General features: G+C 41.2%; 1 protein-coding gene across 4 annotated transcripts in view; it reads left to right on the top strand.

The window, feature by feature from the left end:
• The window catches only part of ITCH (itchy E3 ubiquitin protein ligase), a 1,274,207-nt gene that overhangs the window by 1,059,535 nt on the left and 201,307 nt on the right, over positions 1-13,365 (top strand). For all 4 annotated transcript variants that reach the window (XM_086932290.1, XM_086932292.1, XM_086932291.1 and 1 more), the window contains one exon: positions 10,055-10,159. In XM_086932290.1, the coding sequence (XP_086788416.1) occupies positions 10,055-10,159 (105 nt within the window). The remainder of the gene's footprint in view (positions 1-10,054; positions 10,160-13,365) is intronic.

The following is a 13,365-nucleotide window of genomic DNA, read 5'->3' as shown; positions in this document are numbered from 1 at the left end:
TTTTATTCCTGTGTGTCAAATTGCTTGTTGTAATACCTTAATCCAGAAATACATATGTTGAATAGGTTTGCTGCACCAGGGATGACCACCGTTCTGATAGGTTCAATACACTTCTACTGCAAATAGACAGAAATACACACAGTTGCCAAATTGTAAGAAGGCTATGGTCTTCTGATAATGGTTAAAAAACGACAATTAGTAGGTTCTGAAAGTTTCATACCTTTCGTTATGTAGTTTGAGGTCACCTCATGGGGTCTAGAGGAGTTTTAATCACTTCCTCCTATTTCCGGTTTTGATACTCGCTTTTGAACTTCTTATTTTCCTTCTTTTAGGTTCAAGTTGTCTAGTTGGATAAAAAAGAACCCGGGATATGGTTGTAATCAAACCTGCTGTTAGGGTTTTAATTTTCATTTTAAACCATATCCCGGGTTCATGGCAACTGTGTGTATTTCTGTCTATTTGCAGTAGAAGTGTATTGAACCTATCAGAACGGTGGTCATCCCTGGTGCAGCAAACCTATTCAACATATGTATTTCTGGATTAAGGTATTACAACAAGCAATTTGACACACAGGAATAAAATTATTTGTGGCCAAAGAAAGGGGAGTAACATGATAGATGATGCCATCTGTATTTTTGTAGGTGACAAATCCTTTTATGATATGGACAACATACCCCTATGAGATTGAGAAATAGAGGGTAAACCCAGATATTATATTACAACCTGTCTCACTTGATTTCCAAGGTATGTATAACTTTGGAGCATGCACAAATAACCCTAGGATTTATGAAATTTAGAAAAGCACAAATTTGTTCAACATAACAAGTCGAGAAAAGACTAGAAATATCTCACAAATAATAGCAATCCAAATGCAAACGAGAGATATGTTTATTAGCCATGCAAACAAGAAAGCAGATGATCTGTGGCCACCGGTTTAAATCCGAAAGGGAATAACATATTTTTAAGAAAAATATTGCCTGTATGTGAAAATCAAAAAAAGGGAATAACTTAATCTATAAGATAACTATTTCCTGTATGTGAAAATGTAGAATTACGTTGATGGAAAACTGTAATGAATGAGTATAGGAAAGTTGTTGCTGTTATGACTAGTTTCTTTAATAAATGTGCAATGTTTTTTAAATAATGAGAACAATATGTATAGGCATAGCTCGAGGTCTTGTTATAAACTGTGTATAATTGTGGCATTCTCTTTTTAGTTATTTTAAAAACCCGTCCTGAAGAAGGTGTGACACACTGGTCAAGACACCGAAACGCTGCGTCGACTCTTTGGTTTTTATTGTAACGTTTTTGTACAATGATGCAATTTGTGATGTACTGTAATGTGATGAAATTTTAATAAATTATTGGTTTTAATTTACCCAAACACAGTTAGATCCCTTTCTTGAATGCCACAGGAATTATATCTGTTTTGTTTTAGTTTATGATGTTTAGCTGACCTCGAGTAGTTAAGACTGTTTCTCATATGGTTATTGGGGTCCAGGTCGAATGACAGGACCAGGTGTGACACAACAATTGTGTTGAAGCCACGCTAGGTCCTTTGGGAACAAGGGGCCGTGACAGAGGGTATTTCCTGACAACTAGGGACTTTCTTGTGTTTTAACATTCTCTACCCTGTCCCATATTGGCATATAGGGGATCTCCCTCTTTTTTCTTGTATTCGAGTTTAGAAAGAGCCTGGAAACCTGGCTCTTTCCCAGGATTGACCCTTAAGCCTGCCCCCACTGTTGACCTGGTCTGTGTCTAGGTTGATCTATTTCATTCTGAGCACCAGGATACCCGTAGGGTGGCAGTTGCGCTATACAAAAACCTAATTCAATTCAACTGACGTCAGCACGCGTGGGGGTGTCTAAGTAGTGCCTCCGGCGTCATCTTGGTGACCGCGACTGACACGAGGTCGCACAACGCCACCTACCGGCGCGCAGGGGTACTGCTGATGAAAACTTTCCGGATCTAGTCTGAAGCCTGGGGGAAATTCTAAGGTAAGGAATCTATCACTACTAATGTTTCTTACAGATATTTCGTTACCGAAGGTAAGCGACTTGTCCTTCAGTGCATCTGCTTCCGTCACTTGCAGCGGAATGGAAGGTGCACCAGAAATTACGTCTAAGTCGTATACTTGAGTCATTAGTCCATGAGTTCAGCCTCCTGGCCATTGTTGCAACAATGAAGTTCCTTTGGTCGAAGGAACGAAACTCGTTTGGCTGAAGGCCACTTTTATTTTTTTCACCAATAAAACTAGCTAATGGACTAGACTATATGACTTTGACATAATTTCTGGTGCACCTTCCATTTCCACAAAGAGCAGTACGACAGTTAGTGCAACACAGTCTTTCATTAGGATGAGTCCCTTCTCCGCACCCCTACGAATTATCTGATGTGCCTCCCCTGGTTAATATTGTCCTTTACGGACTGCAGCTTAGATGCCTGCGGTATAGACCTCCAAGCCCTGTGGGTGTGACTTTAGAATCAAGTTTACCTAGGCGTTTATCTTTGCCCCTGTCCCATTTTGTGACTTCTGCCAGGTTCTATGCAAGCAATTGCTTTTACAACGATGGTGTCGGTTCTGTTCCTACTACTATGGAAGTCTGCTCCAATGCAGATAATATACCTCATCGTTAGATCTGCCCTAGGAACATAATTTCAGTGACTGAAAGAGTCTATAGGTCCTGTAAATATAAAAGCAGCAATAACTTATGTTACATGATCTTTTGGTCGGATTCTGATGTTATGTTTTGACAATCCCACGGTTTACAGGGAATGAGGATGATGACCACAAGCAATAGATGCCTAATTGCCCCTAATTATGACTGATTGAAGCCTTCTGACAACCCTGAGGGATAGACACCAAGCAAGAAGTGGAGTTCCCCAGATATGAATGCCTGAGTAAGGTCACTTCTGGGCTGGTATAATAGAGTTCCTGAGATCCTCATAAACATGGAGCAGTCCCACTCCACCCTGTTATCATAGATTCTGGTGGGCAAGTACATTTCCTTATATAAAGGAGGCATAGGAGAAATCTAAAGTCAGCCAAACTTAAGCAAAATACTTTCTGAAATGCACCCTCCGGATGGGGGGGAAAAAAGAAAAGTAAGGGCTGGAATCTTAAATTAGTCTCATCTACTCTGTGGGTACTACAGTCCATGTTTTTTAGCGACTATGTCAGTTTATAACAAGACTAGCTGTGTGCAAATCAGAGCTTGGTCCTGCTCCAGTAGGACCAGGCCTGCCTGAACTGCAAGGCAGCCTCGTCTGGCCGTTTCACTTGCTGAACTGAGAATCCAAATGGCTGGATAGTTTAGGTAGGAAAGTATTTGCTTATATCAGCCTGGTTCTCTATTAGCATGAATTTCTTACTGAGACGCTGTTTTTGTGCCTTATGGGAAGTGTCCTCCCGATGCATTCCCTTGAAAGATTCATAAATCTGGGGTTTATTATGGTGCCAGACTCTCTGAAAGAGCTTTTGCAGACCAAACTGGAAACCACCGCAGTATGGCCTGCTCTGTGAGTAGAGGTGTAGTCATCAGCCGGCATGTCTGGATGAGGTCCACTGGATTGTCCAGGAGTAATCAATCTCCGTTGATAGGTACCGCATTTGATGGCCAGCGTCCCTTCTTGGAGAAAGCCAACAGGTCCTTGGAGTGCTTCAACCAGATCAATGCAACACTCCGGGCCCTGCGAGTATTGATCGACATGGGAAGCGATTCTCGTGGACCAGTAGGAATGTACAGGTCTGTACAAATAAGCACAACAGTAATCATAGATTTGTTTTTATAACCAGATACGTTTTGAATTGGGGATGTAATTATCAAACAAGAGTTTCTTCCCCCAAAAATTATTTCAAAGCTGTCAGCTGTGGAGTAGTATGGATGATGTGGATCCTCAAGAGTTCAGGGCAGGATAAGTATATTCCTTCAGTGAAAAAACTATCACATGGGTGTAGTGTGCATTGAATATTTCAGTTGATGTTTTTCTGTAGTTGGTTGTGCATACCCAGATGACTGGATGTACCATCAGATTGATGCTTCTTATCAATCAGTATGGTCCCAGATAGAAGTATCGAGAAGCAACAACAAACTAAGCATACAGCCATACATTACTATTTCTGACAAATACTAGATGTAAAAATATAAGACAACATCTTAAAAATAGATTGCCCTCATAGTCTGCTTCAGGGACAATGCATTTAATACATTTAATGAGAGGAGACCAGTCCTCAGGTGCCCTCAAAAGTTTGTGCTTGAACATTATGCATATGGATCAGTTTCTAATATGAGACACTTTAATTATCTCAGCCGCCAATCCAACATTATTCAGTGTTGTGGGAAACTTCCATTTACTAAGAATGCTGATCTTTGCTATAGACAATAACGTGCAGATCGATCTTCTATTGTGGTTGTCAACCCTTCCTCATATCACGCTTTCTCCCCCCCCCCCCCCCCCCCCCCCCTCTACTAATCTCTTGATGAAGAAAGTAGTCTCTCCCCTGTAGGAGGGTGTACTTGTTTTACTTTCTTGTCCCAAAAGAGGGAGGAGGATTGTGCTTAATTTTGGATCAGTGCCTTCTAAGTAGGGGTTTCTAACTGGACATGTTCAGTATGATTACCATTACTCATGTTTTGTCAGTAAGTCAGCTCTGGGGACTGTGTGCAAATAATTAACTTCATAGTGAATGGTCAGACCTCGGATTAGTATAGGGAACAGTGAATATATGTCATATAACAGCATCAAAAAGGTCTGGGCAAAATGACGGTGACTTTATTTACAAAAAATTGTAAAGATCTTCCCCTAAGTTCAAACCTGTTGGTGCTTTGCAGTTCAAATTGACTATATATCTGGATTCTAGGTGTCTTAGGTATTTCTCCCTATTGCCCCCTCTCTTATTCAAAGCCACTGCATCAACGGCAAAATATTGTAAATGATTTAAATCATTGTCATGGGTGGTCTTAAAATGCCGAGCGACCAGATATGCCGGATCAGAGTTCACTATCGCTCTCAAATGCTGCAATATCCGCAAATGAACTTGTAGCTTGGTACTGCCTACATAAATCATGTTGCAGCTGCATTTTAAAACGTACACAGCAAATTTTGTGCAGCAGGTGTAATGGGCTTTGAGAGCTACTGGAATGCTGGAAAAGGGGGTCAAATAGGTTGTGGTGACACCGAATTTACAAGCTCGGCAAGAGCTACATTTAAAGAAGCCCTTGCGAGGGGACAACCAATTGCCTGTTTGTATGTATGTATGTATGTATGTATATATATATATATATATATATATATATATAGAGCTTGCATATATATATATATATATATATATATATATACCCACACATACTCAGTTGGGATTATCATCTTGTGCCCTATTGCTATTGGACCCTCATTTGGGTGTGCAGAGTTCCAAGCTCTGTCGGGTGAATTTTCAGACATGCGATATGATACATTCATGAAGTTTGGTACTCCTTGTTAGGTACTTTTGATATTTGTTCCTCCATGGGAGTCTCAGTATATGATCTTGCTTTTGATGAGAGGTTTTTGTACTACGACTCTATTATTAATTTTGGTTAATGATGAAGTGTCTCTTATACTTTTATTGGTTTTTGTGTGACCTTGTGCCTCATTTATGGGCATACATCAATAACAAGAGGTGCCATTGATGGCATAGAGGGTATCCATCCCAAAATTCCTTTTGGGATTTTCAAAGCAAGTAGCTGGTAGTCTACATTATTAGTTTATGTGGCTTTAGTTTTTCCCCTGGTTTTTGCCTTTCGTTTAGTTGATAGATGTTACTTATGATTGATGGCAAAAGTTCTCTACTTTTGCTCTCAGTATGTATGATCTTTGTTGGACACAGGATTATCATCAGGTGAACCTTAAAACACTTTGTGTTTTACTCTTTAGGTTCTGACTAATTGACATTTTTATTTCATTGGCTCTCCCACGCCTTCCTCTATACATGGTGATCTCTAGGGGACGTAGTCTCTCCGTCCATTCTATTTCTTCTATTATGAAGGGAACTTAATATTCCTGACTCTCTTGGGGTTATTTTCTTCTCTCTGTAAGTATTCCTACTAGTGGCCATGAGGGGACTATGTGTTTGCTTCATAGTTTCTTCTTTTTCTACATAGCTCCTATTCTGTATTCATATTATAAGATCATGCTAACCTTGGGTTTAGCTTGGCTCAAGTTTTCTTTTTCATTGTTTATATCTTCTTCAATGTTATACTCTATTGCTTGCTAATGCTGTCTCAGGTAATTTGCATTACGCTAACGTTTTGGATGGCTGTTGCTTTTGTATGTTGTTCAATGGCCACTATGGTTTCCATACTATTATGTCAGAATTTTCAAACCGATTTATTTCTACATGTTATAATTTTCTTTTGTCTATACATAGGTGGTTATTTTATTTTATTTTTGAGGAGGAGTAGCGAGCAGTGTTGGAAAGGTGGCACATGCTCTGTGAGAAAACACTGCCCTCACTCACAAAGTTGTTTCATCGTTGGGCTTGCTTACAATACACCCCTGCGCCGACCAACTCCTGGGGTGGAGCATAAGGGAGGGGAAGACAGAACACACATGAAAAATAAATGATATCTCAAAATGCATTGGGATCACCAAGAGAAAGTGCAGTAAAGGTATAAAACTAGCTCTGTGGTGTCTCTGTGCACCAGTTTATTCCTAGACCAACCGTCTAGGTCTAAAAACCGTGAAGGATGGTGGTGATAGGAGAATTTTTAAGAGCCCCTTCACTCCTCCTTCCAGTCAGTGTCGACATGTTTCAGCCGTGCTTAAAAGTGCTCACAGTGTTGGGTCACACCGGCATTCTTCAGAACCAATCGGATCCCAAGTGTTATTTTTACCTCCTGTACTAAGTAGGTAGTGTTAGGAATCTGTGATTTCAAAATGGAGGGTATCCCTACGTAACGTAATATTGGTTATATGTAGGGAAAAACCCAAAAATAATAATGATAATAGGCGTAGGGTTAGTCGTGCTGAGGTAGCTCATGCGTGAATATGTTTAGGCATTTGTGATGCCTTGTTATTGTATTTAGTTTGTAAACTTTCCACAGTGCCACCTATATATATTCATAACCTAATTGGTTGTTCATGAGTATCAATATGTCCGAAACATTTTTTGAACATGCCATGTAGTAATTGAAAGATTATTCATAGACTTACACAGAGAAACATACTTTACACGGACCGACATTAGATGTACCAGCGTTGCACGCGCACATGCTGCACAGTGGACAAAATACTCAGAGTTTCATCAAGAACAATGCTTAAAATGGCGAGTTTATGGGAGAGACTCCCCGTGGTCACACTCTGCGGAGACAAATGGAAACATTGGTGAGTTAAATAGTAATAGATACTGTCACTGTAATGTTCAGCGAGGCAGATCCGGTAGGAATCCTTTTCAAAACAATAGAGATCAATGCTTTGATAAGGCACCAATAAATTGAAAACATTGTTGAGTATTAAAATGCCCCTTGTAGTACTTGTGGCCATCAGAGTGAGAAGCCCCCCTGTATGCCAGTGAACTTTTATTTATATGCTTTTTGTGCTAGCTCAATCAGAAATCCCTGAGGCGTCAACGCATGGCCTCATCCCGTGGAGCTATTGTATGGTCCCTATTCCAATTTCTTAGAGATGTGGCTGGTTCTATTCCATTAGGTGCTATTGGCGGTCTGATGGCTTAGTGGATTATGCATCTTCTATAGGGACCCGTGTTTGACCTTATGGTCACAGGTTCACATCTTGGAGGGTCCACTCAGCCTTTGATTCTACTAAGGTTGAGAGAATTAGTACCAGTGACATTTGTCATAATAAACATCTGCTATTCGATGCCAAGATTCCCTTTGTGGTGAATGTGCGCTTTCCAAATACACATTTGTGTTATACTGGTTTCCACTTTTTCTTTTTTTAGCATTAGTTATGCTTTACCACAGATGAAAAACCTCTCTCACTCTTTGTTGAAGAGTAGGTCAGGCTCGAATAAAACTCTATATGCCACAGAGGTATGACTTGCTGATCTGTGTTTCTCAAGTATTGAACACGCTATTCAAGTCTGGGTATGCACACTAATTGTTTTTATTATAAAGTAATTTGGCAAATTGCCCTATTATAATAGGAAATGTTCTTCCCATGCTGTCTGTCTTTCTAACCTTTCTTCCTGTGGTCCCTTTCACAGTGGTTATGTGGAGAGCATGCATGGGTTTGGTTCCCTTTAAGGGTGTGAATAGTCTTCTCTTCATCTTGTTGGTTGGCTACTACCATGGTTGTCTTGCTCACATGGCTACTTAATTCCCATGCTTTTTGACGTCTTATCTGTGGTTCTTCCACAGGTTTTTAAAATGGTAAAGCATGTTGTTGCTCACCTACAGTATTATGAAAGTCTGCTCTTTTTCTCTGGTTCTAGACTAGTTTTGTTCTAAGTTAGAGATATTAATTTGCAGATCCTCCTCCGGGGATATTACGCCTTGGTATTTGATTCTAATTAAGGAACCTTCGGCTTGATGTCTCTATCAGATGAACAAACTACCTGCGGTAATGCATAATCTGGTAGAGACCGGATCTAACCAGAGATTCCTTACACTTCTCACTTCCTCCCGGCTCTGAGAACTGAGTTCTCTTTGTCCTCATTGATTTCTTTGTTAGACTTCACATTCGGAATTCAGCCCTCAGTGATTATTTGAGACTTGAGTTCTCTTTGGTCTCAATCATTCTGTAAACAAATTCAAATACTGAATTATCAATTTAGTGACTATTTGACACACAGGTTTTTTTTTTTGTTTTATCACTCTGTTTCAATTGGTCGTTTCTGTATGTGGATTTTGAGCGTGAAAAATAATCACAGAAGAAACTGCCGACAGCGCATCAGCGAGAGGGTGATATGGTTTCTGTTGACGTCACATCGTGTGATGACGTCGATATGGAGTCGCACCGCACCCTCTTCCATCGCACGGACGTACTGTGGAAAACATTTCCGTATTGGGTGTCTCTTCAAAGAAGACTGTGGTGTCCTGATACGTCAGACTGCTCCACAAATACCTTAGAACTCCTTTTTAGGGTCCCTCGAGGGATCTAACCTTTGGTTTCACCTGGTTAATGGGGTCTCCATTGGAATTCTCTCATTTCAGTTTTTTTCACATTTCAGACATGCAATTGACCTTCCTTTTGGTGATTACTCCACCCAGAAGCTTCAGGCTCACTGAACCTCAATGCAGTTTAGATCTTTGCACAGGAGAAAATTACTATGCAAACCAAATGATCGTCTGCTAGAAAATAGTCTCTGAATTTAATTTGGCTCAAACTGTATCCTTGCTGCCCTTTTTATCCTCCACCTTACTCCACCAGTAATGAGAAGACACATAACCGATTGGTCTGAACGCAATCTACATCTGGAATGAACTCACTTTCCATAAATAATGTTATGAATTGGTGGTTTGCTAATTCAGCGAGAGTTGAAGCAGCTGCCCCAGCTCTTCAGTGAAGTGTTCTTATTTAGCCAATCTGCCCAGCTGAATCCTGATTATATGTGCATTCATTTACTAAACAGTTCTCTAGCAAACCAATAAGAGGGTGCTGTAATAGAGCAGTACTATCATATACATTGATTTGGTATTGAGGCAAATTGTGTTTGATGGGTCGAGGATAAATGTAAACAAGTGAAAGAGGATTGTGTACTCCTATGTCTTTAAAATCTCAATATCTGTAATTACCAAATTTAATATGGCAGTATAATCTGCTTCATGTAATTGGACCTAAGGGGGTAGACTTCAGAGAATCATGAGATTATAACTAGAATGAGGGGAGAATCCAGTTGGAAAGAGTAAGGTGGAAATATCCCTGTAGTTGCCTAGGGTAAAAGATGCAGGGACCTTATTTTTCAGCAGTGATTACCATAAAAACAGTTAAAATAATTTTTGGGAATGAGCTTTCATTTTATAATCTAGAGTGAAAAGGAAACACACTTGTAACGTTGTTCACTTTGTTGTATTGGAAGATGAACTAAAGATGTTTTTTTTTTCTTTTTCAGGTACTCCTATGTGGAATGCAAGAAATTGACTTGAATGACTGGCAAAGGCATGCCATTTACAGGCATTACACAAGAACAAGCAAGCAGATAATTTGGTTTTGGCAGGTGTGTAGCAGATTCTTGTCTTTTCAGAGATGTTAAATATTACAATAAAGTCAAAGATGCTGGAGAAGTGATTTAGGGGATGTACTTTGCTTTGGATGTTCCTCTTCAGTGGTTCGGCTGCACCTTATTACAGCTTAAAAACACATTTGGTGAGAAAAACTCTAATTTTCTCTCTTCAGGTAAGTCCATCATTAAGAGTACCAGGAACTTTTATTCTTACCCCATTTTAAGTAAACTTCAAAAGCACAAGATGAAACATGTGCAAATATGTTAATCATATTTGCTCAAAATCAGGCTACTGTTATTTCATGGTTGCCATACGCTAACCTCCCCAGGCTGTGCTTAGAGGTAACATGGGCAGAGGTTCTATCCTGCATCTGTAGACGCTTCCTCTAGAGTTACATTGGAAGGTTCTAGACCATGGCTTAGTAACAGGCAGACGTTTGTTCTACGTTTTTTCAACTTCCTTTTCAGGATGTAGAGTATTCTCTTTGCTACTGTGTAGAACCTTTCCATTGATCTGCAGGTCCAGTGTGAGGTGTTGGTCTAATGCGGGGAACTGGTCTAAGGGAGAGAGTTGCAAGTTTGGGGACGGTGGGCGGTAATAACTCTGGAGTCAATTGTATACAGCGACAGCTGGTCCTTTGGTGCTACTTCAAAGGGTGCGTGCCATTGGGAAAAGATAATATCTTCCAGTGTGGGCTGTTGGTCCAGAGTGGTGTTAGTATTACAGATTGGGGAGACAAATTATTGCTGGTGGAGGAAATTCTATTTGATGTAGTTGCTTAATTAGAGGAATAGAAAATACATTTGTCATTGGAAAATGCTGCTACCGTGGGAAAGTCTTCTTGGATGTGATCCTGGGGCTTTCTGTGTTGTGGTGCCTGTGGGTGGGGTTCTGTTGTGGTACAACTGCTACTGGTGAGGTAGCACCAGTCAGAAATCCAACCCAATTCATCTCACCGACACAACCTACCATCAGTGTTTTTACCCAAATTTCCCAACAGGTTGGCCAAAAATATGGGCAAGCATGGATATAACACATTATCCCAGCATTGCTAATTTTCCACAGCAAGACATCAGTACAAATCAGGAAGAATAAATCATACTAATCAAAAAGGATCAGTACAAATCAGGAAAAAATAAATCATACTAATCAAACCTTCGGGATTTAAGGCTTGCGGGTCCTGTGATCGGCAGAAGTCGTCCACGAACCCCACCGCATCTGTATTTGGTGCCTGTTTGGGCACATGATTCGGCGTCCTGTGACTCCTGTCAACTGCTTCTGCCTAAATCGCTTAAGGAGCTACGGATGAATCTGTTGGTGGCGCGAGCGTCCCAACTCTCTAAGGCGTCCCGTAAGCCTTGATTAACTCGCACTCCAGAACCAGTTAGCGGGGTCGCTCCAGGAGCCATTCCTGTGGAAGTTGTTCACTGTCATCCTCTCGGGTAATTCAAAACGCAAGCGACCCAAACCGCTTCGGACCCGTACTTCGCCTATGTAGTCACGAAAGAGGTCTGCCCGTGCCCTTGGTTGTTTCCACCTTTGGCGCTTGGCTCCGATCAGCCGACATTTTTACTGGCGCCAGTGGTACACAGACCTCCAAGGGTTCTACTTTCAATGCCGATGGGCGTTCAATCGATATCGATGGCGGCGCCGCATGACTCCCAACGCTGATGCGGGTGCCACACGGCGCTGATGACGACGACGCTCTATGCCGTACTTCGCTTGACATATCACTTATAGAGCCGCTGGCTCAGACTTTGATTCTGGGCTCTGCTCCTTGTGGACCCACCTGCCACTCTTACTCCTTGACCAAGTGAATTTGAAAGAGAGGATATGTTTCTTCCCCAATCAGATCGAACCCCTTTGGACACCAGTTGGGTTTTTGAGCTGGGAAATGTGAGTGGTTTGAAATCATCTCCAGCCTCGGTTCTTCTGTCCCCTCCTGGATTAGCACATCATTTACAGACATGTTAAAGTGAGTTGCTGAGGTTTTAAACATTCCACTTTCCTCTGTGGCTAGGTCCAAGGACGCTTTGTGGACATTTTGCACCAGAGTCAGTCCGAAGAGGTGTCAGTGCTTCCTTATTGCAAAGTTATATCTGATATCTTGTTCGAGGCCTGGGCCAAACCTAATACAGGCCCTCCTATTGAGCGTTCTGTTTCTCATAGACCACGTCCGGCCCTTGATGACCCGGCCTGTCCTATGAAATATTCTACCTATCAAAGCTTTGTGGTTTAGACAGCTTTGGCTGCACAAACGTTTGGTTCTGTTTCACCTACCCCTCCAGATATGGAGGCTAAAACGACTGGATACATGTGGCAGGTGCATTTTTGCTTCAACCAGTTTAGCTTTGTGGTCCACCAATACTTTGTGTGTACATGCTCGTTTCACCCATGCTTTGTGGGATTCATTGGCTGATATATTACCATCCATTCCGGAGAAGAGTTGTGCCGCTTTTGCTCCCTTGCTATGTGATGGACAGCAGGTGGCCAAACTTCTAATACGTTGTGGAATGGATATCACTGATTCATTTTCTAGGGCCATGGGCTCCTCTATAGCGCTCCGTTGCTGCATTTGGTTGCACACCTTTGGGTTCTCAGAGGCAATTCAGCAGGCACTGGTTGGCATGCACTTTGATGGTACTCATTTATTTCGGGCACAGGTTGATTCATCTCTGCAGCAATTCCGCTGCAGTGGAGGTAGTGTGGAGCCTTAATTTTGTCTTTATTTCTGTCTGTTTCCATTTATAGGTTTAGGGAAGGAATTTTGTCTTTGATTTCTTACAAAATATGGGCAATATTTGGTAGTGACCTTACTGTTGTTCATTTATTTGCACATCCGAATGTGATGTTCCTATTTTCTACAGGTATTATTTTTTAACACTGTAAAGGACAGGTTCTTTCTTTGTGAACCCTACCGGGGTTTAGTACATATTGTAAAGGGTTGTGGTGGTCTCTGAGGATTAGCTCCATGCTCAAGAGATCATTTTTCAGATGTTAAGAGGGACTACCTATGTACCTGCTCCTGGTGGAGCATTTTTCAGTATTCTTATTAGCTTTATATACATTACCTTTTGTATCTCTTGTAGGGACCTTCTTCTTTTGACCCTTAGGGGATTATATAATTATACATAACTTGTTGCATATGAATCCTTTGACAATGAACCTTCTCCTCTACCTTGTCCTCGTTGTGGGGATG

The sequence above is a fragment of the Lissotriton vulgaris genome, chromosome 7, assembly GCF_964263255.1.
Source record: "Lissotriton vulgaris chromosome 7, aLisVul1.2, whole genome shotgun sequence".
Lineage (NCBI taxonomy): Eukaryota > Metazoa > Chordata > Amphibia > Caudata > Salamandridae > Lissotriton > Lissotriton vulgaris.
The sequence above is the reverse complement of the archived record's forward strand: the minus strand, read 5'-3'. Positions and strand labels throughout refer to the sequence as shown.